This window comes from Monocercomonoides exilis (assembly GCF_001643675.1).
Source record: "Monocercomonoides exilis strain PA203 chromosome Unknown scaffold3-2548433, whole genome shotgun sequence".
Classification (NCBI taxonomy): domain Eukaryota; phylum Preaxostyla; order Oxymonadida; family Polymastigidae; genus Monocercomonoides; species Monocercomonoides exilis.
The window spans coordinates 1828832-1849936 of NW_027150548.1; the positions used below are offsets into that span (position 1 = coordinate 1828832).

At 36.5% G+C, this 21105-nt stretch overlaps 7 protein-coding genes across 7 annotated transcripts; 6 read left to right on the forward strand and 1 right to left on the reverse strand.

Moving 5' to 3' along the window:
- Positions 1–4439: 4439 nt before the first annotated feature.
- Positions 4440–4841, reverse strand: MONOS_11108 (uncharacterized protein; the record flags this gene model as incomplete). The annotated part of the gene is made up of 1 exon (XM_067863614.1): positions 4440–4841. One exon carries the CDS (start codon positions 4839–4841, stop codon positions 4440–4442), a length of 402 nt encoding a protein of 133 aa, XP_067735384.1.
- A 1794-nt stretch (positions 4842–6635) lies between these two features.
- On the forward strand, positions 6636–6992 carry MONOS_11107 (uncharacterized protein; the record flags this gene model as incomplete). The annotated part of the gene is made up of 1 exon (XM_067863613.1): positions 6636–6992. The coding sequence occupies one exon, from the start codon at positions 6636–6638 to the stop codon at positions 6990–6992; it is 357 nt and encodes a 118-aa protein (XP_067735385.1).
- A 246-nt stretch (positions 6993–7238) lies between these two features.
- MONOS_11106 (uncharacterized protein) lies at positions 7239–9640 on the forward strand (the record flags this gene model as incomplete). Its single annotated transcript, XM_067863612.1, has 4 exons — positions 7239–7407; positions 7457–7923; positions 8050–8659; positions 8847–9640. 4 exons carry the CDS (start codon positions 7239–7241, stop codon positions 9638–9640), a joined length of 2040 nt encoding a protein of 679 aa, XP_067735386.1.
- Positions 9641–9834: 194 nt separating this feature from the next.
- Positions 9835–10596, forward strand: MONOS_11105 (uncharacterized protein; the record flags this gene model as incomplete). Its single annotated transcript, XM_067863611.1, has 3 exons — positions 9835–9980; positions 10124–10137; positions 10220–10596. 3 exons carry the CDS (start codon positions 9835–9837, stop codon positions 10594–10596), a joined length of 537 nt encoding a protein of 178 aa, XP_067735387.1.
- A 1584-nt stretch (positions 10597–12180) lies between these two features.
- Positions 12181–12888, forward strand: MONOS_11104 (uncharacterized protein; the record flags this gene model as incomplete). Its single annotated transcript, XM_067863610.1, has 1 exon — positions 12181–12888. The coding sequence occupies one exon, from the start codon at positions 12181–12183 to the stop codon at positions 12886–12888; it is 708 nt and encodes a 235-aa protein (XP_067735388.1).
- A 3294-nt stretch (positions 12889–16182) lies between these two features.
- Positions 16183–16683, forward strand: MONOS_9172 (uncharacterized protein; the record flags this gene model as incomplete). Its single annotated transcript, XM_067879643.1, has 1 exon — positions 16183–16683. The coding sequence occupies one exon, from the start codon at positions 16183–16185 to the stop codon at positions 16681–16683; it is 501 nt and encodes a 166-aa protein (XP_067735389.1).
- Positions 16684–17130: 447 nt separating this feature from the next.
- Positions 17131–17337, forward strand: MONOS_9173 (uncharacterized protein; the record flags this gene model as incomplete). Its single annotated transcript, XM_067879644.1, has 1 exon — positions 17131–17337. One exon carries the CDS (start codon positions 17131–17133, stop codon positions 17335–17337), a length of 207 nt encoding a protein of 68 aa, XP_067735390.1.
- Positions 17338–21105: the final 3768 nt, after the last annotated feature.

Here is a 21105-nt window from a genome sequence, read left to right on the forward strand (position 1 = left end):
TTTGATGAATTTTTCCTGTTTGAAAATTTCTTAAAAAAATTTGATAATTCATGCAAATCAAATATTATTTGTCTTTCAATGAAAAAAAAATAATGAAAGCTTTGTTAATATCCATAATTTCAGAATGAACATTCAAACAGATGAGATGAAAATGAAGAAATAAAAACATTTAATTCATTTTATTCAAATAGCTGGAATGCATTGTTGACATAAGTGTATCACAAAATAAAGTTAAAAATCTATATAATTTCAACAAATATGAATCCTATTTTTCAATAAAAAGCGAAATAAATAACAATAAATAACATTTTTCAAACAAAAATGGGAACGGAATTATCATTATTTATTGATCTTTTTTGATATTTTGTGGGACAAAATTAAAGTCGAGGAACTTTTCAAAAAAATTTTGCCAAATATTTATTTTTTTTATAAAAAAAAACGACAACAAACATTTATTTACCTGGGAAACTGATTCAGGACCCAAGTCCTTCAAGTTTCTCAATTATAAACAAAGAATTAAGAAACAAGATGGAATCAGTCTTGTCCTCTACCGAAAGTTATTCTGTTTCATCGGATAAGCATAGACAAATATTTGTTATTTCTAAGTTTATTAAACGTTTATTTTTTATTAATTAATTAGTTAGTTAAATTAAAAAAAAATAAAAATATAAATTTTAAATTTAATAAAATTGAAATTAAATACAAAATAATTTTACAGTTTGTTTATTTCAAAAATAACTATCAATCACTTTCAATAGATGAATTGTGAAATAAAAAAAAATTTCAAAATTATTGGGTTATTTTGAAATAACCCAATAATTTTGAAATTGTCTGTGGAAATCTTGAAATTTTTGGGGAATTTTACAATAACTCAGGTAGCAAAAAATTTTCTGTGAAAAAATATATTATGCATATACATGAAGTTATTCAAATCATATTTATGAAAAATATTCTGTTGTTTTTTATTGTTATTAATAAAAGAAAAAAATTTTTTAACAGAACTATTTCGAAATAATTAACAGCTTATCGAAATCAGCTTTGGAATACAATTTTGTTCTTTTTAAAAAACATTATTATGAAAGTTTGATGGTTTTCATTGTACTTTTTTTTTTCGGATGAATGATGAAGGTCAAATTTTAAAAAAAGTCCCCAAGGATCTAAATATTTACCGATTGGAGAATGTTATGAAACACTCCGTTGCAATTTTTAATCATCAATATTCAAAATCTCACAAACGAGAAAGATTATCTATGATAAACTTCAACATTTAAAAAAAAAATGACTCTTGAAAGAATAATTTGATGAAATTTTTTGATCTATTTAAAAATTGATAATCTGGTGAAATAAGATTTGTTGCATTTTATCACGAAAGTTTCTGAACAAGATATATGAGGGACAATGTGTTTCACAAGTTTGAGCGTTGAAAAATTCTTCAGATTTGAAAAAACATATTCATTCATTTTCACTGTTTATCTTGGTTAAAGCAATTCAAATGAAAAATTCTTCTCATCAATGTTAAGTTGAATTGAATCATATTCAAATTCAAGGGGAAACAAAATGGACGCAACAGAAAATTTGTCCATTTCATTATGGAAATGAATTGGTTGCGCATCGCAACAAGAAGGTGCACTTTATTTCCAAGACTGTGAAAAAACCATTCTTTATATTGAAAACTCGTCTTTAACAAAATGAAATGTTTCTTCTGCAAGATGTGGAGGAATAGATGCATTGAACATCGCTGATGTATTTTGCTCCATACCACATTTGTTCAACGTTGCGCGAAAGGAACCCCAGAGTTGGGTGGAGGGGAAGGGATAAAGATCGAAAATGTTAATACACAGCCAGTGGTTTATGATTGCTCCTTTCAAAATTACTCTTCAGGCAACGATAGAGGGGCAATTGATCTGCGTGCAAAGAGAACTGAGAGGCAGAAGAAATGTGTTATTAATTAGCTTATTTTTCAACTGCAGATGCAACGGAACAGCTACTGGAATTGGAGGAGCAATTGAACATTGGCTTTCAATGAACAAAGTCTTTATGTTTAACTATCTGTTCTGCAACTGCTTTTCGATGACAGCAGGAGGTGTTGTTGGCTCACAAATCAATGCAGTTAATAAAGGAATTTTAATTTTTCTGTTGTTTTTTCCACAAAGGCGCATGTGTGAAAGGCAGACATGATATTTTTCTTCAAGACTTTTTGCTAAACAACATTCACATAAGATATTATTCAAACAGACAAACTGAAAACAGAGTGAGTACAAACTCTGGTTCAATCATTGACTGAAGTGAATGGATTAATAATGATGGAGGAAAAACCTAATTTGTTTTTTCAACTGCAGCACAACCGAATTCCAAAGGCACTTTTTCATGTGGGATCAATGAAAGCTATCCGTGTAACACTGTCAGCCATTGGTTTACTCAACTTATTCCAGGTTGTGCAAATGAAGTCCAGATATTAGCAAAAACAATGACAGAAATAAGAAGTGTAGACTCGATACCAACGCTTATGTGATATATGGACAAAGTGGTGTGAGTGCAATTGTCCAAACAAAAATTGAAGCAGCTTATGTTTCTCATATTTCAGTTTCAACAGGAACTTGCTCTTGTGAATTGCTCAGAAGATGTGAATATTAATAACTCAAGAATATTCTAAAAAAATGGAACTTAAAAGGTTGAACAACAGGCTGCACAACTCTTTTCTTACTAAGTCTACTATTTTCGCGAAGCCTCCATGATTGTTCTATTTGCTGCGGCTCCATCACCATCTGCTCATGTTTTCCAGTTAAACGCCAACAATGTGCGAGTATTGCTGATTGAATATCTTCGGAAAACAGTCATTTTTATAATTTCACATCATCTGGGTCTGTTTTCTCCAGCTGTTGTCTTTTCTTCCCTTTCAGTTCCATAACTAATGATGCCATCTCTTCTCCTCATCTCTTTTAGTGAAGATTGAATGTTTAATCAAATTCCTGTCAATCTGACAGAAAAACAATTTTCAAACAATTTTCGTTGTCATCATCTTCCTTTTCTTCTTCCTCCTCCTCATTTTTTATTCTTTTTCTTCATCATTTCCTGCCTTTTTGAAGGAAATCTTATGAAAGAAAATAATGCTTTCTCTCAAATAGAAATATGTTTTTTTTCATTTGAAGAAAACAATGAATGAAAATGATTGCTATAAGAAACAAGAGATTAAAGAAAAAGAAAAAGGAAAAGAAGAAGACAACACTGATGAAAATTTTAGGAGAGAAATCAAATGATCAATCACATCTTATAATGGCTCAAAGGACTGCAACATTTTGTTTGTCTCCAATACTTTGTTCTTAAAGAGATCTTAACGATGTTCAGAAAAAACGGATACTGATGAATCTTAGCAAGATATAATTCCTTTTCCATCTTCAATATCATCGTCTCATGAAACTTCATCACTCACTGTCCGTCCCACAGCAGCATCCCAAAGCTTATAGACACTTCTTCCTCATTCCTCTTCAGCTGCAGCCTCAGCAGTACCACCAGTAGCCGCACCATTTGGAACAGCGCCCTCTGCCCTTCTTTCTTTGAGATATCCTTCTGTGCAGTCTCCTTTCACACCTAAGCCCAACCGATACTCTCATCCATTTTCATGCAGACGCTTTAGAAAGCACACTCAATGTGAATTGCAATTCCTTCTCACTCTCTTTGTAATCACTCTGAATTCATTCAACGTTTGAGGAACTCTCCAGTGAGTTGCATTACATATATCCGGTAGTCTAAGACACAACAAGAAGAAGTCGTTTTATTTGAACACTTCCAGTACCTTGCAGACGAAGGCGGACAGCACACAGACAGCCTGTATGCCTCTCGGAAGTTCCAAAGCAACAACGCCTGTGAAATTTGTGGATTGCACATACGCAGAAGAGATTCCATTTGAACAGGCGTGATCTTTCCGCAAGCTTCTCCTGATAACAAACACGAAGAAGAAGACATATCGAAACAAAACATGAAATCATACAGAGCTTTTATCTCCTCCTTCCGCTTCGCTGCTTCTGTCTGGTTGAAGTTCAGGATAAATTCAAGAATGCAGATGACTCTGTACTCACCTTCTCCAACTTCAATAATTTTAACACCTCAGAAAACATCTTGATCTTCTTCTCCATCGCATCTTCAACAGCACGATATTGAAAAACAATTGAAATGATTGCTCATCTCCGGTGAACTTCTAACTCGTGAATCTCCCGTACAGCAACATATCCTCAAAAAACTTCCGGAATTTCTTTTCATTGTGGATTATTTCCCATGACACAGTCTCACCCTTCTTCTGCTCTGATTTCTTCTCTCCCAGGTACTGAACAACAGTTGCCTTCCCTGACTCTTTCTATTCCACTGTAAAAGTTGCCGTTAACATCCAGTTCTTCTGCATTCTCTTCGCATCGTTGTGCGGAGACAGCTGAACCACATTCAGCTCACTTGCATCTCTTTTTTCTACCTTTACACACTCCTCCTTCTCCTCCTCCTTCTCCTTCTCCTTCTCCTTCTCCTTCTTCTTCTTCGTTTTCGCCTCTTCTTCTGTTCATCCATCTCCTCTTCGTACTGTAAAACTCTCTCACCCCTTTCTTCTCTGCTCCACAATCCCTTTCCATGTAAAAATTTCCCCGCAACACTAGCTCCTCCTGCTCCTTTACCTGCCCAACCAGCCGTTCAACCTTCTCTTCAAACGACGCCTTCATTTTTTTCTGTTTCTGCTTCTTTTGTGCAAGAATCATTTCCTTCTTCGCAATCACATTTTTCAACAGCGCCTTCTTCTCAATTATCGTCTTCTCCTGCACTTTCGACAGCTCGATCAACATCTTCGTTTCCTTCTCCATCTCGTTTATCTTCTACCGCAACGTTGCATACACTCCTCCTTCACAACTACCACCAGTATCATCAATGCTTCCACCATTGGTCACAGCGTTGTTCTTCTCCGATCTTTCGCTGATCCAAGATTTAGATCCCATTTTTTCATCTTCTCCTCCACATCAGTTAACTTCTCCTGCGAAACTCACCCAATAACCAACTTCACAATAACTCCTTTTCCGCTTGTGCATACAGCAAGGAACACAGCACTTCCATTTTTAATAATTACTGCAATCTTCTCCTGGCACTTTTCACGCAGCCCCAACTGCAGAATCAACAAAGCCAAAGATAAAACCATCCCACACTGTGTAGAGGTCAGTGAAAAAAGCTTGGCAGCATGCATCGCCAGACCATAAGTATCTGTTTGCTAACCACACTCACAACTCCTCCTTGCTAAGCTCTATCTTCTTCATTATCTCCGCCAACTGCTCCATCAGCTCCTTCGCCTCTGCATTGGGTTACTACCTCAGCTCCAGAATCTTCCTTTCCAGTTTCACCACCATCTCCTCAATCTTCCACACTTCATTCTCTTCAACTCCTCATCTTATCACTTCTCCGTCTGTCTTCACAGCCACACTCCTCGACTACGCAGATCGGAACACCAGTTACGCTGTGGAAGGTTGTAACTTTAGAAGAATTAAACAGAACGTAGATCAAGTGGAACGCGTTCACGCCGTTCGATACAAAGATCCGCTTTCTCCTAAACAACGAACCCACCAACATTGCAAGTTAAAGATGCAGATTCACCAGCGAAACTGAAAGTGTCACCGAAAGCGCTAAAACATACCCCCCACAGTTTCCGCAGCGCACATGGAAACAACGGTATGCACTGATCAAACACTCCAGTCACTTTCTTATTTTCGCTTCTTTGCCCTCGGAATGGCAAGGCTGATCTGTATTCAGCATGAGCAAAAAAGATGTGAAAGTCATTTCAGTCTTTTCAAATGAAAAAAAATATATAATTTGAAATACATCAAGTTGAATTTTGGTGGATTCGAGCTGTGATTGATAAAGTTGAAATCAATAAAATCTAAAGGCAAAAGGTTTGTGTGCTCGTTCTTCGTGGAAAATATTGTTTAACAAAACTACGTATTGTTTTATTTTATTTCTAGTCTGTGAAAAGCTCCGAATCCTGAATCTTGTGTCTAATTACTGATAAAACGATTCAAAAATTAGTTGTATTTTTTTTTTAATCAACATTTTGTTCAATATGACTTTGAACAAATTTTCACGTTTAGCTCACATTATTCAAACGTCTATACGATCCACACACAGTGATTTGATTGTTTCGTGAAGAGATATAACAGTAGAAGAAAGTCATTTATACAAGAAGAAACAAAAAATCAGTAAATCGCTTGTGAATATTTGCTTCTTTTCTTCTTTATCCAATGGAAAATCATTTCCATGGATATGATCAATTCATTTTCGGGTCAAATTTGTTGTGGTTTAATGGAAATCAGTTTTATGAATCGGACAACAATGCCGCTTTATTCCTCTCAATCATCGGTTTTCGTCAATTTTTCAAACATTGAAAGACATGAAATGTAATTTGTTTCATTGAAGGTACTGCTTCGATTTATTTTTGATTGTTTTCAATGATTGCTTTCATAGTTTCACAGGCATGAAAGTCACAAAATATATTCAAATTTTTATTCACTATTAAAGTGCATAAGCACCTTAATTATCAAGAAAGTGTTTCATCAATTCCTTCTCTTTTTGAGAGACGCCACAATCTATGGGTCAGTCGCCACATTTGATCAATGATGTCTGCTTCACAATTCCCTCCGATTGTTGGACTTACGCCGTCGGCTGATTCTGCAATGCAGCACAGTGGGGCGCAAAGCCAACCAGGGACCTTGTCACAACCTAACATCTTTTCTTCCTCTTCAATTTTTTCACCTTCTTCATCGGAAGGTTTAGCACAGGAGTTGACCCCTTCAGCTGACAGAAAGGAGAATGATGATTTCTTAGACATATCACAACTTATTTGTCAGGAGTTTGAGGACATTTTCGGACAAACGCCGAATATTTCAATTTTTGATCTAAGGATTTCCCCAAGATCCGTTCAAGTTGTTGTTGAGGAGTATAAGACACAGGATTTTAGCCCATTGTTATCTTAAGAACCACCCGCTTCCAAGAGAACAAAGGACTGGATTAACGATGCGTTAGATCAAACAGGTATTCATGTTGATACCTTCTAAAACCTAGCACTTCAAGCATTGCTCTTCGGACTGACTCATGAATTCACTTCAAAGGAAGAAACAAAATGAAGACTGGCTGATATTTTGATTATGATCACCAAGGCTCTTCAAGAGGTATGAACGGTTCGAATTCGAGGCAGGCTTGGTTTCAGTGCTTCCACAGCGATGAGCACAGACGCTTCTACAGGAATTCTCACAGAGAGACAGGAACTGATTCTCAAAGAAACAAGGCTGGAAGCCAAGCTAGAGAGAGGATTCCAGAGACCAGCACTTCCTATAACACGTGTTCAGGCTCCTGTTAAAGAACAACCAGGAACACTTCAAAGAAGATTTAGTTATCCCATTTCTCACACAAATACACGGTTTTTTCGGAGATACCCTAGGTCCTCAGCCCCCACAAGAAGGCATCAATTCGGAAGAAGGAGGAACCAGAGCAGTTGGAGCAGGAGACCAGGGGTGCGTCAACAATTTTAGGTCCAGTTCACGAGGAAACAGAGCAGAGGAGGCACATTGGAGGGAGAACCGCTTTGTTTCTCTCAGCATGGAAGCGAATCGGAGGAGAGAAATTGATAAGCAATGGAGTGCAGGCCATGTGGAAAAGCAAGCAGTCCAGGAAAGCTCTCAGCAGAGCGCAGTTCAAAGATGGAGCGTGTCTTCTCAACCAACAAAAGATCGAGGAATTCAAGAAAATATTAGAAGAACAGTTACGAACAGGAGTTGCTATTCCAATGGAGCAGAAGGAGGTCAAACACAGAAACAATTTGTCCCTCATTCAAAAGAAGTCAGGCAGCTGGAGACAGATTCTCGATTGTCGGAAACTAAACGTAGCAGTGAAGAGAACACATTTCAAGTGCGACGGAGAAAAAACAGTAGAACGACTTAGAAGACGGAAAGATTACGCAGTCTCCCTAGACTTGAAACAAGCTTATTATTTAATTCCAGTTTCAAGAGAACTAATTCCCTATCTTGCTTTCAGATTCATGGGAAAAGACTACTCCTTCAAAGGCATGCCTTTCGGCTTTGTAGATGCCCCGCGCCTGTTCACACATATAATGAGGAAGGTGACAGCGGAGATAAGAAGAAGATGGGATGTCAGAGTCGTTGCCTATTTGGACGATCTTCTTTTTCTGCATCTAGATCAAGAAGTCTTGAAGAAAATAATTCAGGAAATCATCTCGTTTCTAGAAAGCCTTGGCCTTCTGATAAACAAAAAGAAATGCAACCTCATACCGAGTTCGCAGTTCAGCTTCCTTGGATTCGAATGGAATACAACCAGCTTCGATGTGTGTCTAACGAAGGAAAGAAGAAAGGCAGTGCGAGAGCTGTGTCACAAGTGGGAGAGAAGGTGCATAAGAGCCAAGACCGTCAGAGTGAAGGATTTCGCATCATTCGTGGGAAAGCTCAGTGCAACGCGCTTCGTTCTTTCAGACGCATCTTCACACCTCCAATCCATCTACAAATTGTTGCAGAAAGGAGTTACGACAGGCGGACGGGATGGAATGATGAAGCTGTATGCGTCAATCCTCCTACAGATAAGAAAATGGAGATGGATGTTGATGAAGAACCCCAGACGCAGACTAACTCCAGTGTTTATTCCAGAAGCAGTGCTAACCACAGATGCATCAGAAAGCTCCTGGGGAGCAACCCTCAGACTAAACAGAATGTCACTAGATTGACACAGTCGTTTTCCATTCGCAGTGAAAAACCAATTATTTAACTTCAGAGAACTAAAAGCTGTAGAACTTGCCCTAACACATTTTGCACCAATCCTAGCAGAAAACCGGATAGCACAGTTACAACTTCGTTCAGACAAATCTTCAGTTGTTTTCAACGTGAAAAGATGGAATGCAGGAAGGAATCTCCTCCAAACACTCAAAAGGATATGGACATTGAAGGAGAAACTGAAAATAGTCCTGAAAGCAGTTCATCTCCCCGGATTTCGAAACACAAGAGCCGATGCTTTGTCCCGCCTGGAAAGAGCAGGAGACTACAGCATTGCAGACAGCGAGCTCAAAGAAATCTTGTCTGTTCTTCAAATTACTCCAACGCTGGACGCCTTTGCAGCTCAACACAACCACAAAGTCGATCGTTGGTGCGGAATAGGAAGCCCATTGGGAGAAGACGGTCTAGCATATCCATGGAAGAACGAGTGCGTTCTGGCACACCCCCCAGTTCATCTGATACCAATGACGATTCCGAATGCACAGAAGGAGAGAGTACAAGTAGTATTACTCCTGCCGAACTGGAAGGGGCAGAACTGGGATGTATTATTGGAGAAGACGCCTCATCAGACATTCGAATGGAGGAGTCTGAGAACAGTACTGAGAAAGGGTCCATCAATTACAAACACAGGTGCATGTCTTTCTCCAGGCCGGTTGAAAGTCATATTGATCAATCCACCAGAGGGAAAGGCGAGAGCTGGTGGAGAAGGGCGTTGGAAGAAAGATCTTTCTCAGTTTCATTGGCAGAGGAGTGCAGATCGGGAATTGCTCAGTCGACGTGGGATGGATATTTATTCGGCTTCGCGCATTTTGGAGAACAGTGGGAAAAGAGTGATATGGGCATAATTCCAGAGGATATTCATGAATGGGCCTTTCGATGTTCGAGTATTTTCATTACACTCAAAGACAATGGAATGAAACTGTCATGTTTGCAACTTATCCGCTCAGCGGTCTCATTCTTCACAAGCTTGGTTTTCAACACAAATTTGGGGGATATTCCTATAAAAAAAATATTGTTCAGAGGGTTTAGAAGAACGGAGATGACAAGAAAGAAGAAGATTCAAGAGATCTGGAATCCGAAGACCATTTTGACATACTTTTCTAATCTTGGAGAAAATCAGAACTTGAGTTTCAAACATCTGACGATGAAAGCCATTGTGCTCACCATGCCATTCACTGCGTGCAGGTTTTCAGAGTTGGAAAGAGTATATATGGAAAGATCAAGATTCGAGCATGAAGGAATATATCTAGACACTAGGCTAAAAACATCGCTTAACCGAACAGAGATTGCTGTTCCTTTTTTAAATGAAAACATTTCAATTTGTCCAGCTTCGACCATTTAGGTTTTGTGGGAAGAGATACAGAAAAGAAAACCAGATGGAAATAAATTGTTTTTTAATACCGAAACTTTTCATCCTTTTACAGTGGAAGGTATTAGACGATTTGCAAAGGAGACTTTGAAGGAAGCAGGAATACCAAGCCATTTCACTCCTTATTCAATAAAGGCTGCTACGCTTTCAACGCTAACGATGTCCGGAATACCACCAACTCAGATTGCGAAGTCTGCCCGTCTTTCACCTAGAACAGACACTTTGGTGAAGCATTATGTGAAGGCCAATCTTGCTTCAACCTTGGGGAAAGTGATTGCCTCAACCATGAATGTTCCCAGTGAAGAGTTAGCAAACAATCCGTGTGCAGAAAATGGTGTCAAGATGTGCGTCAGACCAGACAGAGACCAGAAGAACAAAAAGGAGAGACGAGAAATGGAATCTGGGATGGTACTGAGGGATAAGAAGCGCTAGATGAAGCCAGGTTTGAGTGAGGAAGAAGCTAAAAATTCTTTTGAATTCCCTTCCAGAGTTGACGAGCCTGATGAGGAGATGGAGGAACAGAAGTCACTTGGAGAACAATTCATTATTCGAACAAGATCACAAGCAAAAAAGGAGGAAGAGAGCAACAAAGCAAAGAAGACGCACACTGTGGTAGTTATGATGGCTTCATCATCCAACGAATTGATTCTCTCAAAAAGAGAAGGAATTGATGAAACACTTTCTTGATAATTAAGGTGCTTATGCACTTTAATTAAAAAAGAAAGTGGAGAATCAATTCCTTCTCTTTGCCCACCACCGTTTTCACTCCCACCCTTTGAAGTTCTGTTTTCAAAACTGTTAATGTTTTTGTTGTTCCTTCTCTTTGCGCTTTTTGGTTTTGTAAGCGCAAAGCGGTTTTTTATCCAATTCACCAAAACACACAAATGGGCGACTGATTCATAGATTGTGGCGTCTCTCAAAAAGAGAAGGAATTGATTCTCCACTTTCTTTTTTAATTAAAATCTATATTTCAAAAAAAGAAAGATAGAAAGGAAAGATAGAAAAGTGAATAAAAACAACTGTTTCTTCAAACATTTATTTCAATATTCATCATTCACATAATATCTTAAATGTCTCAAAAGTTATGGATGAAAGAACAAGTTTCATGATTTACTCCCATTAATTTCATTATTTCAAACACAAACAGCATGACAGCTCTTCCCTCATCTTTATTTGGAACAATATTCTTTGGGTTGCCGGAACAAAGCAACGAAATAAGAGATTTGAGGTTTGTTGCAAGTCATTCCAATGGAAATTTTGTGAAAAATTTTTTGTAGACAAACTATTCCCCAAAATATAACTGTAAGTCATGAAGACTGTTCAACAAGTTATATCGAAGCAAGAGTAATGCAAAACACTTCAATAGACAAAGATCAATCAGATTCAAACTCACTTTCAAACTACACTCCTTCAAAAAGGAAAATAAGTTCTGAAAGCTTCAACAGCAGAGAATTAGTAGAGCGAGATCAATATTCCTCTTTTGACAATTCTGATAATTCTCCAACTGAATTATCGAAGGCAGCAAAATCTGAGAAGAGGAGCAAGCCTGAACAGCTGAAAGCTTCAAGCAATGAAACAAAACTTAAGAAGAAAAAAGGAATGGTTGCTTCAAAAAGAAATAAATTCCCTGATTCCAACTCATTGAAAGAGAGAAGAGATTTACAACTTGAAGAAATTGATCATATGGATATTCATTCCGAAATAAACGAGGATGATGATGAAGCCTACCGAATTCTATTTGACTCTCTTTTGAATAACCCAGACGATGAACATCTTCGGCTTCCAATTGACTTTCTTATAAAATTAGGCAACATAGTTCAATCGGAAATTAGCTCTATTCCAAAGCAGGGTCCAAAGAAAAGATTGACAACACACGACGAAATAGTTGTTTATTTGGAATGGCTTTCCAGCAAAACAACGTTAAAAAGGATTGCCTTTTCTCTTGGAATTTCAGAATCAATGGCTTGCAATTCGATCAAGAACATAAGACCTTTTTTATAAAATGCACTGGAAAAGATGTTCATCAATCCTCCAAGACCTCAATCTCCTTTGAATGAAGACTATCCGCAAGTTGCTCTTTTGGTTGATGCGACAACCATCAAAGTTTCTGCTCCTCCAATCCCACTTGAAGATTCGAAGCTTCTATACGATGGACACCATCAAGTTTACAGAATGAAATTTGAAGTTGCTGTTTCCGCGTGGTATCCACATAAAGCTTTATTTGTATCAAATTCAGTAATGGGAGGTGTTCATGATGTGGCTTTATTTCGTGAAGGAAAAGAAAGATATGTTCAATATTTGAAAATGACTGACAAAGAAAAAGAAAAAAATTTCAGCACTCTACACACATACAAATGGGCAGTAGTTGCAGATAAAGGCTATCAGGGTCATTTCACGGATATCGATGTTATAACACAAATTAAAAAACACTCTATAAACAGCAAATTATCTTCATTTCAAAGAAAATTCTGTTTGACACATTCAACATTCAGTTCATGTTCATCAACTAACTCTTTACCATGCAATTCATCGTTGAGCTCATCTTCTCCATCCACATCTTCATCTTCCTCTCCTTCTTTGGCTTCATCATTTTTATTAGGAACTTCTTCTTCCTCTTGCTCTCCTTCTCCTTATTTTACTATCTCCGATGATATTTCCTCTTCAGCATCATTAGAATTTGCTGAGATTAGATATTCATCAGATTCTACGTTCAACTCTTTTTAAATTCTGAAATTTCCACATCGTCTTCTGCTGTCCCATGTTCAGCATCTGAAATGCCTCAATCTTTTTCATTATCTTCCACATCAAATCCATCGTCTGCATTCTTGCCTCTCTCGAAATCAGGTTTCACAAATCAAGATCAAACTCCTTCTTCTTCATCATTATTTTCTCCTTCATCTTCAGTTCATCAAACTTCGTTAACAAGTTCAAATCCTTTATCCCCTTCTTCAATTCTCAATTCATCTTTTTCTTTGGCTCTTTCACCTGTACCGAATTCATGTTCACAAAATTCTTTAAATACGTCTTTCACAACTTCATGCTCAAACATCAACTCAACATATCCCTGCGCATCACACCCTCCTCTTCCTTCTTCAAATGCAAGTAATTCTTTGATTTCTTCAACTTGTAACAAAAGTCAATCTCAAGACAGAATGGAAAAGTCAATCGAAAATTTCAACAAAAGTCTAGCAAAGTTCAGAATCCCAGTGGAATGGTTTTTTGGCAGACTGAAAAAGTTATGCCTCAGACTATCGGATATGTATACAGGTGGAAAACAGAATATTGATGCAGATGCAAAAATAGCGTGTTGGCTAACCAACATCGTTATTGACAGTAATTCTTTGGAACCAGCTGATGGAGTATTCTATAGAAAAGTGACAGAATACTCCATCAGAAATTAGATGGAAAAAAAATTGATAAAGGAGATCAACTATAAAGCCAGTTCAGAAAGAAAATTGATAAGAAAAATGTCAAATTCTTATAGCACTAACAGTTTTCCAATGCCTAGAAATACTATTTAATTATCTCAATTGTTTCTATTTCTGGAAGTTTTTATTGAATGTTATTTAAACATGTCATTTGAATTCATGAGAAGTTATGTCGTGTTTTCTTTTCAATCATTTAGTACTATCGAATAAAACATTTTCATTACATGTTCGTTACATAATATTTTCTGTTTCTCCAAACTCATCCAATATAAATTTTCGAACAACTTTTTTTTAGCAACTGATCAAATTATTACTATCAACAAATTGTTGAATAATATTAATGGTGAACGTTTTTTTATTGAATTAATAAAACACTTATTTTTTTAACATCCTTTCTGTAATTTTAGAAAGCAAAAATATAAGTGGAAAATTGAAGATCTTCCCATAATTTTTATTTAATTTGAAATTTGTTGGTGAAACTTAAAATAACTGCCTTATTTTCAATTTTTCTAAAAAATTTCAAAATTTCTTGATTATTTCAAATAAACCTCGGCGTCACCCTGAAAAACAGAATCATTCGTCAGTCACTTCGTCACTCAGGTTCTTTTTTTTTTTTTTTTTTTTTTTTTTTTTTTTTTTTTTAATTGAAAAATAATATTTGATTCTTTTTTATGCAATCGATTATTGTTTTTGATAATGTTTTAAAAAATGAAAAAAATGTTAAAATAGACCCATTCTAAAATTTTAAAAATATATTGTCTGACTTTTGAAAATGGAAAACATCAAATTCTCTTAATTTTTGATAGAGCTAATAAGGAATGCTGCACACCTCAATAATAAACATGAAAATTATATTCAAACATTCTGGATTCCTACGGGAACAGAAACATTTTTTAAAGATCAGTATAGTGGAAAAACATGATGTCATTATTCATAATCTAAGAAAAAAGAAGTTGAAACTTTCACAAGTTTGATCAAGAATTTCTAATCTCTTTATCTATCCATTTTATTACATTTTATTGTTTTGCTTTTGTTGTTTGATATCTTTCATTTTTTGCTTTCAAACATATTTTCAATGCACTGTTCATTGCTTTTTTCAACTTTTTCTTCTTTTTTATTCATCACCGCTTTTCATCAAAAGTGAACAAAACGCAATGATTGTGAAAAATGTGTTCACTATTTAATGATTATCCATTATCATCTTATTTAAGTTCTTTGCCTCTCAGTTCTCTGACTGCTGTGATTTTTCATTCATTGCACTTCTGCCTTTCAGAACGAAATTCATTCATGTTGCAGTAGCACATACTCAGCCTCCTCCCCATCGAATAATTCGTCTTCTTCGGTTGGCGACTTTTTTAAGCCAGGGTGGTGGCATTGCTTTGAAAAGGAAGCACTCAGCACCTTCGTGAAGAGCGTCTTTGATGCAACCATGGTCTCTTCTGCAGAGCGCAAACAGTGGGACAACTACTAAAGATCATTGCATTTAAGACTCCATATCACGCAGACATTAATGAATAGCTTCGCTTCTTTCTTCTAACGCTTATTCAAAATCATTTTCTTCTTTCTGAGCTTTTCATCCTCTTCGATCTTCGTCAAACAAACAAAAGAATTTCAATTGGAATGTCTGCTCTTCTTTCACTTCCTTGTCTTCCTTCTTTTCATTTTCTTTGTTATTGTTGTTATAATTGTTTTTTTTCAAAAAATCAAATTTGATTCAATTTTTGTTGGGAAATCCTCAATATTTGATTTTTAAATTGAGAAATTTCCTTTCATCTTTTCCTTTTTTTTAAGTTTTTTTGATAATTGTGTTTAATGTTAAAAATCGTTCTATCATTTGCTTCCTTATGCTTTTATTAATTAAATGATGTAAAGTTGACCTCAAATTCCAATCAATTAAGTGTTTTGAAAGTTATTAATTAAAAATTGGATAAAGGATATTCTGAGCAATTTGGAGCATTGGCATTTTTGCACGGAATCGAACATGACAGAAAACTACCATTTTCCCAGAGGCGTTGTACTTATAATCCCGTGAATGTTTGTAAAAATTACAATATTTTCAAAAAACATAAACTGAAAGAAAATTTCTATCATTTTAAAAATCATCTTTTTTCATATTAAAGGCACTAGGATTTAATATATTTGCTTTCTCAACGAACATCGAAACCTCCTTTTCATTTGCATCTTGTCTTTTGCATAATCCATTTTTGATAATAAATAATGATCATGATATTTTATATTCATTTTTATATATGAGGAAATTAGCACGTTCTCCTCTTTTGAGCAAGTCGTTTGTTCCGATATGCATGTAATTTTATTCTTGGCTTGAAGTTGTTCCTCCTTGAAATGCTGATCAGTCCATGGAAATTGACAGTTACATCAATTTTCAACTGATCGCGAAAAAGTCTTCCAAATTTCAATCGGATTTGAAAAAGAATACACAAGAATGCAGCAACTTTTATGAGGGAAAGAAGAAAAGCGGTGCAGATGCATTTTTCACTGCGACACAAACAGCTGGAGTGAACTTTCATTCTGTCGAGCAACAGAAGAGAAGTACAATTTGGCCATCACGAAGCTCAACCGGTTCTTCGAAATGCGACATCTCGATCTCATCTGCAGCAACGGAATTGAATTTTGGCGAGCCACTGTACACTTTGCGAAAGAGGGCACAGAAGATGATTTTCCGAAGCAGGACATGATTGCGCTGGCAGAGCTGTGGAGAGAAGGCTGCGGGTGGCTGGTGCCTGACGGGGCAGCGGTGTTCTTTGCGAAGAAGGAAGACGGAGGCATTTTGGACGAGGTTCCTCTGCTGGTTGAAAAGCGGGTGTTTGCGATGCTGCAGACGAAGCCTCTTTTTCCGGTGAAGATAAACTTTGTGCTTGACGTATTGTTGTACTGCTATCCAGTCATTCTGAGGGAGAATAGCAGCCTTTTTGATTCGCTAGTGCATATGGGAAACAGTGAAGCCACGATCGATTATGTTGCACATTCTGTGGGGTATGGGCAGATACAAGCAGATGAGCACATTTTGGAACAACGGGAGAGAGACAGAGAGAAAGAAGAAAACAACGAAGAAAAAAACCCCAGTGGTTAACGATGCAATGCTTTCAGATGTTGAGCTGCTTCATGCCGCGCTGCAGCTGGGATGTCAGTACATTGAAGAGAATGCATTCAACTATTTTAGCTCTGCCTGGTTGAAATACTGGCTGGAGAATATGTTTGTACAAAGTAGCTGTTTGAGGAGCTGATGTGCCTGTCGCTCAGAGAGGAAAGAGCAGTTGTGTGGCAAAGGTGAAACAAGAGAGAAGGAGATGAAGGGGAAGAAGAAGAAGAAGAAGAAGAAGAAGAAGAAGAAGAGGAAGAAGAAGTGGAAGAAGAAGAAGAACCTAAAGTTATTCTTCGAGGAGTTGAAGAAGAAGAAGAAGAATGTTTAGGTGTTTGTTTTATTCTTCTTCTTGGTGTTTGAGTGGATGACGATACAAGCAAAGGTTGTTTATCTGCTATTGGACTCTTATCGAAATTAGAATTCTTATCATTTTGAATGGAAGAAGAAGAAGAAGAAGTAGGAGAACAAAATGAAGAAGAAGAAGAGGAGGAGGAGGAAGAGGAAGAGGAAGAGGAAGAAAAAAAGGAAGAGGAAGAGGAAAAGGAAGAGGAAGAGGAAAAGGAAGAGGAAGAGGAAGAGGAGGAGGAAGAGGAAGAGGAAGAGGAAGAGGAAGAGGAAGAATTGCTAACATGGCGATGTTGAGAGGAAGAAGAGGAAGGAGAAGAGGAAGGAGAAGGAGAAGAAGAAGAAGAAGATGATGATGATGATGAAGAATGAGAGGGAGAAGAAGAAAACAAAAAAGAGGAAGAAGAAGAAGAAGAAGAAGAAGAAGAAGAAGAAGAATGCTGGGTGAGAAGAAAAGGGAAATGACAAAGTATATCATCGAGTAGAAACAAAGTGAACATCAAAATATGAACGGAAATAACAATCAAAAGCAAACAGAACGAGAATGAAGGTTAGTTAGCATCTTCAACTTTTTCAACTTCTTTTCCTCCTCCTGCTCTCTTCCATTTGAATTCACCGTGGGGTTTCCGTTCGTGCTGTCATTGTCTGCGGAGCAGCTGCTTGTGCAGATGACGTGTGAGGCGCATCGTGTGGCGATAGCGTTTCTATCAGAAGAAATGAGGAAAGAAGCTCGTGAAATGAAGAAGAAGATGGAGAAGATGTGGATGAAGAAGAAGAAAGAGAAAGAGAAAGAGAAAGATACGAAGAATACTTTAATAGATGAGTTGAGAATGGAATTTCAAAAAAAGAGTAGAGAAGTGGAAGAGTTGATGAGAACAGTAAAATTTTAGATTGATTTGTATGTTTCAGATGCGTTGTATTTGTTTGAGATTCCAAGCTCTTTTCATTCCAATCCAAAGACACAGCTTCAAAGGAAATTTCTGTTTGGAGACAAAGTCTATTTGATTATTGTTAGAATCACCTCAAACACTGCTAATTGAGAAGGGAAAAGAAATTATAACAACAATATGAATAAGCCGAATTTTAATTCAAATTGAACAATCATGACTTCTTCTTCTTCCTCTTCTTCCTCTTCTTCCTCTTCTTCCTCTTCTTCCTCTTCTTCCTCGTCTTCAACTTCTTCTTCTTCTTCTTCTTCTTTTAATCTTCTAACTAAAAATTTTAAATGGCAGGTTCCTCCATTTTCATCTTCAAATTTTATTTGGATAAACAGATGCCTTTTAGATATTTTTCAGCTATTATGCAACTTCAAAACTCCCACTTCTATTTTTCCTTCATTCTGCATTGCACTCCCATTACAACACCATATCCCGCACAACTTTTATTACTATGTTTTCTTCTTCGTGCTTGACTTTTCCAAAGCTACATTCCCACTTGAATCTAACTCATTCAACAATCTCTTCTTCGTTCGCTCAGTCCACGTCTGTGACTTCTCACGAATCAAAAGTTAAATCCTTGCTGACATTCCGCTATATGATCAGAAAGAAGATGCGCTTGCACTTCTTTCATGCGAGTTGTTCTTCATCTGCGTCCGACTTTTCTTCCCACTCTTATAAAAACAGAGCAGAGAAATGAATATCTGTTCCTTGAAGCAAAGATAACTCGTTCGGTGAACTTATCTTAAAGAATTCAACAGTCGCTGCACGGATGATAATGGAGATGGATCTGTTGGAACTGGAAGAAGGAAGTGAAAGCTCAAGGAGTGAAGCGGCTGATGCATCAGAAACTATTTGCGTAGAAATGCTCAAATGTTGAAGAATGAATGAATGTTTCAATTTTGGTAATAAAATATGAGAAGATATATGTTTATTCGCATGTTAATGATAAACCTGAAATGAAAATGAAAAGAACAAAGAGTTTAATATATTATTAAATATGCAACAAGCAGTTCAAAGTGTCAATTGACAAACTCTGACGTCTTTCTCCCACAATTCTTCGAGCCCTGGAAAATAATCTTTCACAAAAACATTCGCTGCACGGAGATTGGATTAGGCTGTATGCAAATGATGAGTAAATTTTGTGAATATCGCTTATTCGAAACATATTGGAATAATAAATGAATGAATCATCTTCGATCACACATTTTTCAGTTTCCTTTTTTTCCAAAGATCTCTGAAACAACAGCAAACAACCTTCTATTATTTCTCCTTTTTCTTGTCCAATAAAACTTTGAAAAGTCTCCCTAAAGCTGCAGACCATCCTCCCATGCCAATCTCCAAACACTGCATCAAAAATATCGAGCATTGTTTTCTCTTCCAGTTCGAAATTATGTGAATGGATTCTTCTCACTGATCCAAATGTCCCAAGGCACATTACGTCATCATTTTCAATATATTCCTCCTCCAGTTCATGAAATTCATCATTTGTTGAGCAACAATATTCTTCCTCCTCATCCATAATATTGGCACTTTTCTGTTGTTCATCAAAATTTGTCTTCTTTTCTACTTTGGTATGATGTTCATTATCCGTTGTATTTCTTTCATCAAAATCTTCCATATATTCATCGTCAATTGCTTCGTTTTCTGCACATAATAATCCGAACAGATCTTCATCATACTCTTCGTCTGATTCGTCCGTGCTGCTTTCCATCTCCACTGATAATGAGCTTGTTCGAAGAGTTTCAATGTATTTCAATAAATCTATTAACATATTATTTGAGCTTTTTTGGAAATTTTGTTGATCATTAACAAAAGGAATCAAACCAAATTCATCATTCATTGTGAAAATATTATTTTGTTTGGATAGCCTTTCTTTTTGGATATTTTGCATTGTTTCGCTAAAAGCAGTCGCTGACAATAAAGAAACTGAAGATTGCAATGAAGCTGGAGAAATTGATCCGGATAAATAGTTTGTGAATGAGCTCTGGATGTGTTCCCCAAAAATGCTTGCACTTGTCCATATTGATGTGGCAGAGGAAGAAAAACTCGAAGATAATTGATAATCCGCAGAAGGAGAAGATTCTAAAATAGAAAATGAATGAAAAATTAATTTATCAAAAGAAATACCTCCTTTTTCTTGGGCTTTTTTTCCCTTCATAGTTTTCGCAACTCTTGGATCCAAAATGAAACAGCTGTTTCGAAAGTTTGCAGCTCCTTCTGGCTTAAGAACATATGATAAAGCGTACAAACTTCCTCGATTATCTGCAAGCGTGTAGTTAAATAATAAAACAAGAATGTCTGTCAAAGCGTTATGCCAATTCTGTTCATGAAATAAATTTGTTGAAAAGAGAGAATAATAAACTGTGAATGCAGAAATCAAATCTGGAAAAACATCACTCAGTTTTGATTCATTTTTTTCAAACGATAAATGAAGGATTTGAAGCGGAAATAAGAGAATTTCCGTTAAAGCAATTGATATTAGTTCTTCATTACACAACAGGCCTAACTCTTTTATTGTGTTTGCGTGCATTCGAATAAATAAACATATTTGATACAAAGCAAGCCACCGTGTGCTTACAAATGTTGGGCATCTTTTATGAAGTTTTTTTTGGTTGGAAGATAAATGGGCTTCTTGACAAAAATGTAACAGAATGTTTTTAACTTTCGATAGTGTTGAATTTTCTGAAAATGAATGAACAATAACAAGATTGACTAGATGATTGAGACAATATATGACAATTGGCTTTGGTTCCTTTTCCATGATAGATTTAACCAATGGATTTTTGTGATCATGACTTGAGAGTTTGTTCAATGCTATCATTTGTGATTTAAGTCCATCTACACAAAAGCCTCTAACCACTGCTCCTACGGAATGAAGATCAACAATTATTGAACTGCACAAATTGTAGAAATCATCTTGTGTTTGACATCCATTGAATAATTTCCAAAATAATGGAATTGATTTTGGTAATAATGGAACAATTCCGATTGCCATGTATTTTTTCCCTCCAATAATTGCACCGTCCATAATAACATATACAGGTTGATTTGCGACCGATTCATACAGCCTTCTCATTTGTGAGATTTCTTGCTTTTTAAGCATTATAGCGATTTTCTTTTCACTTAG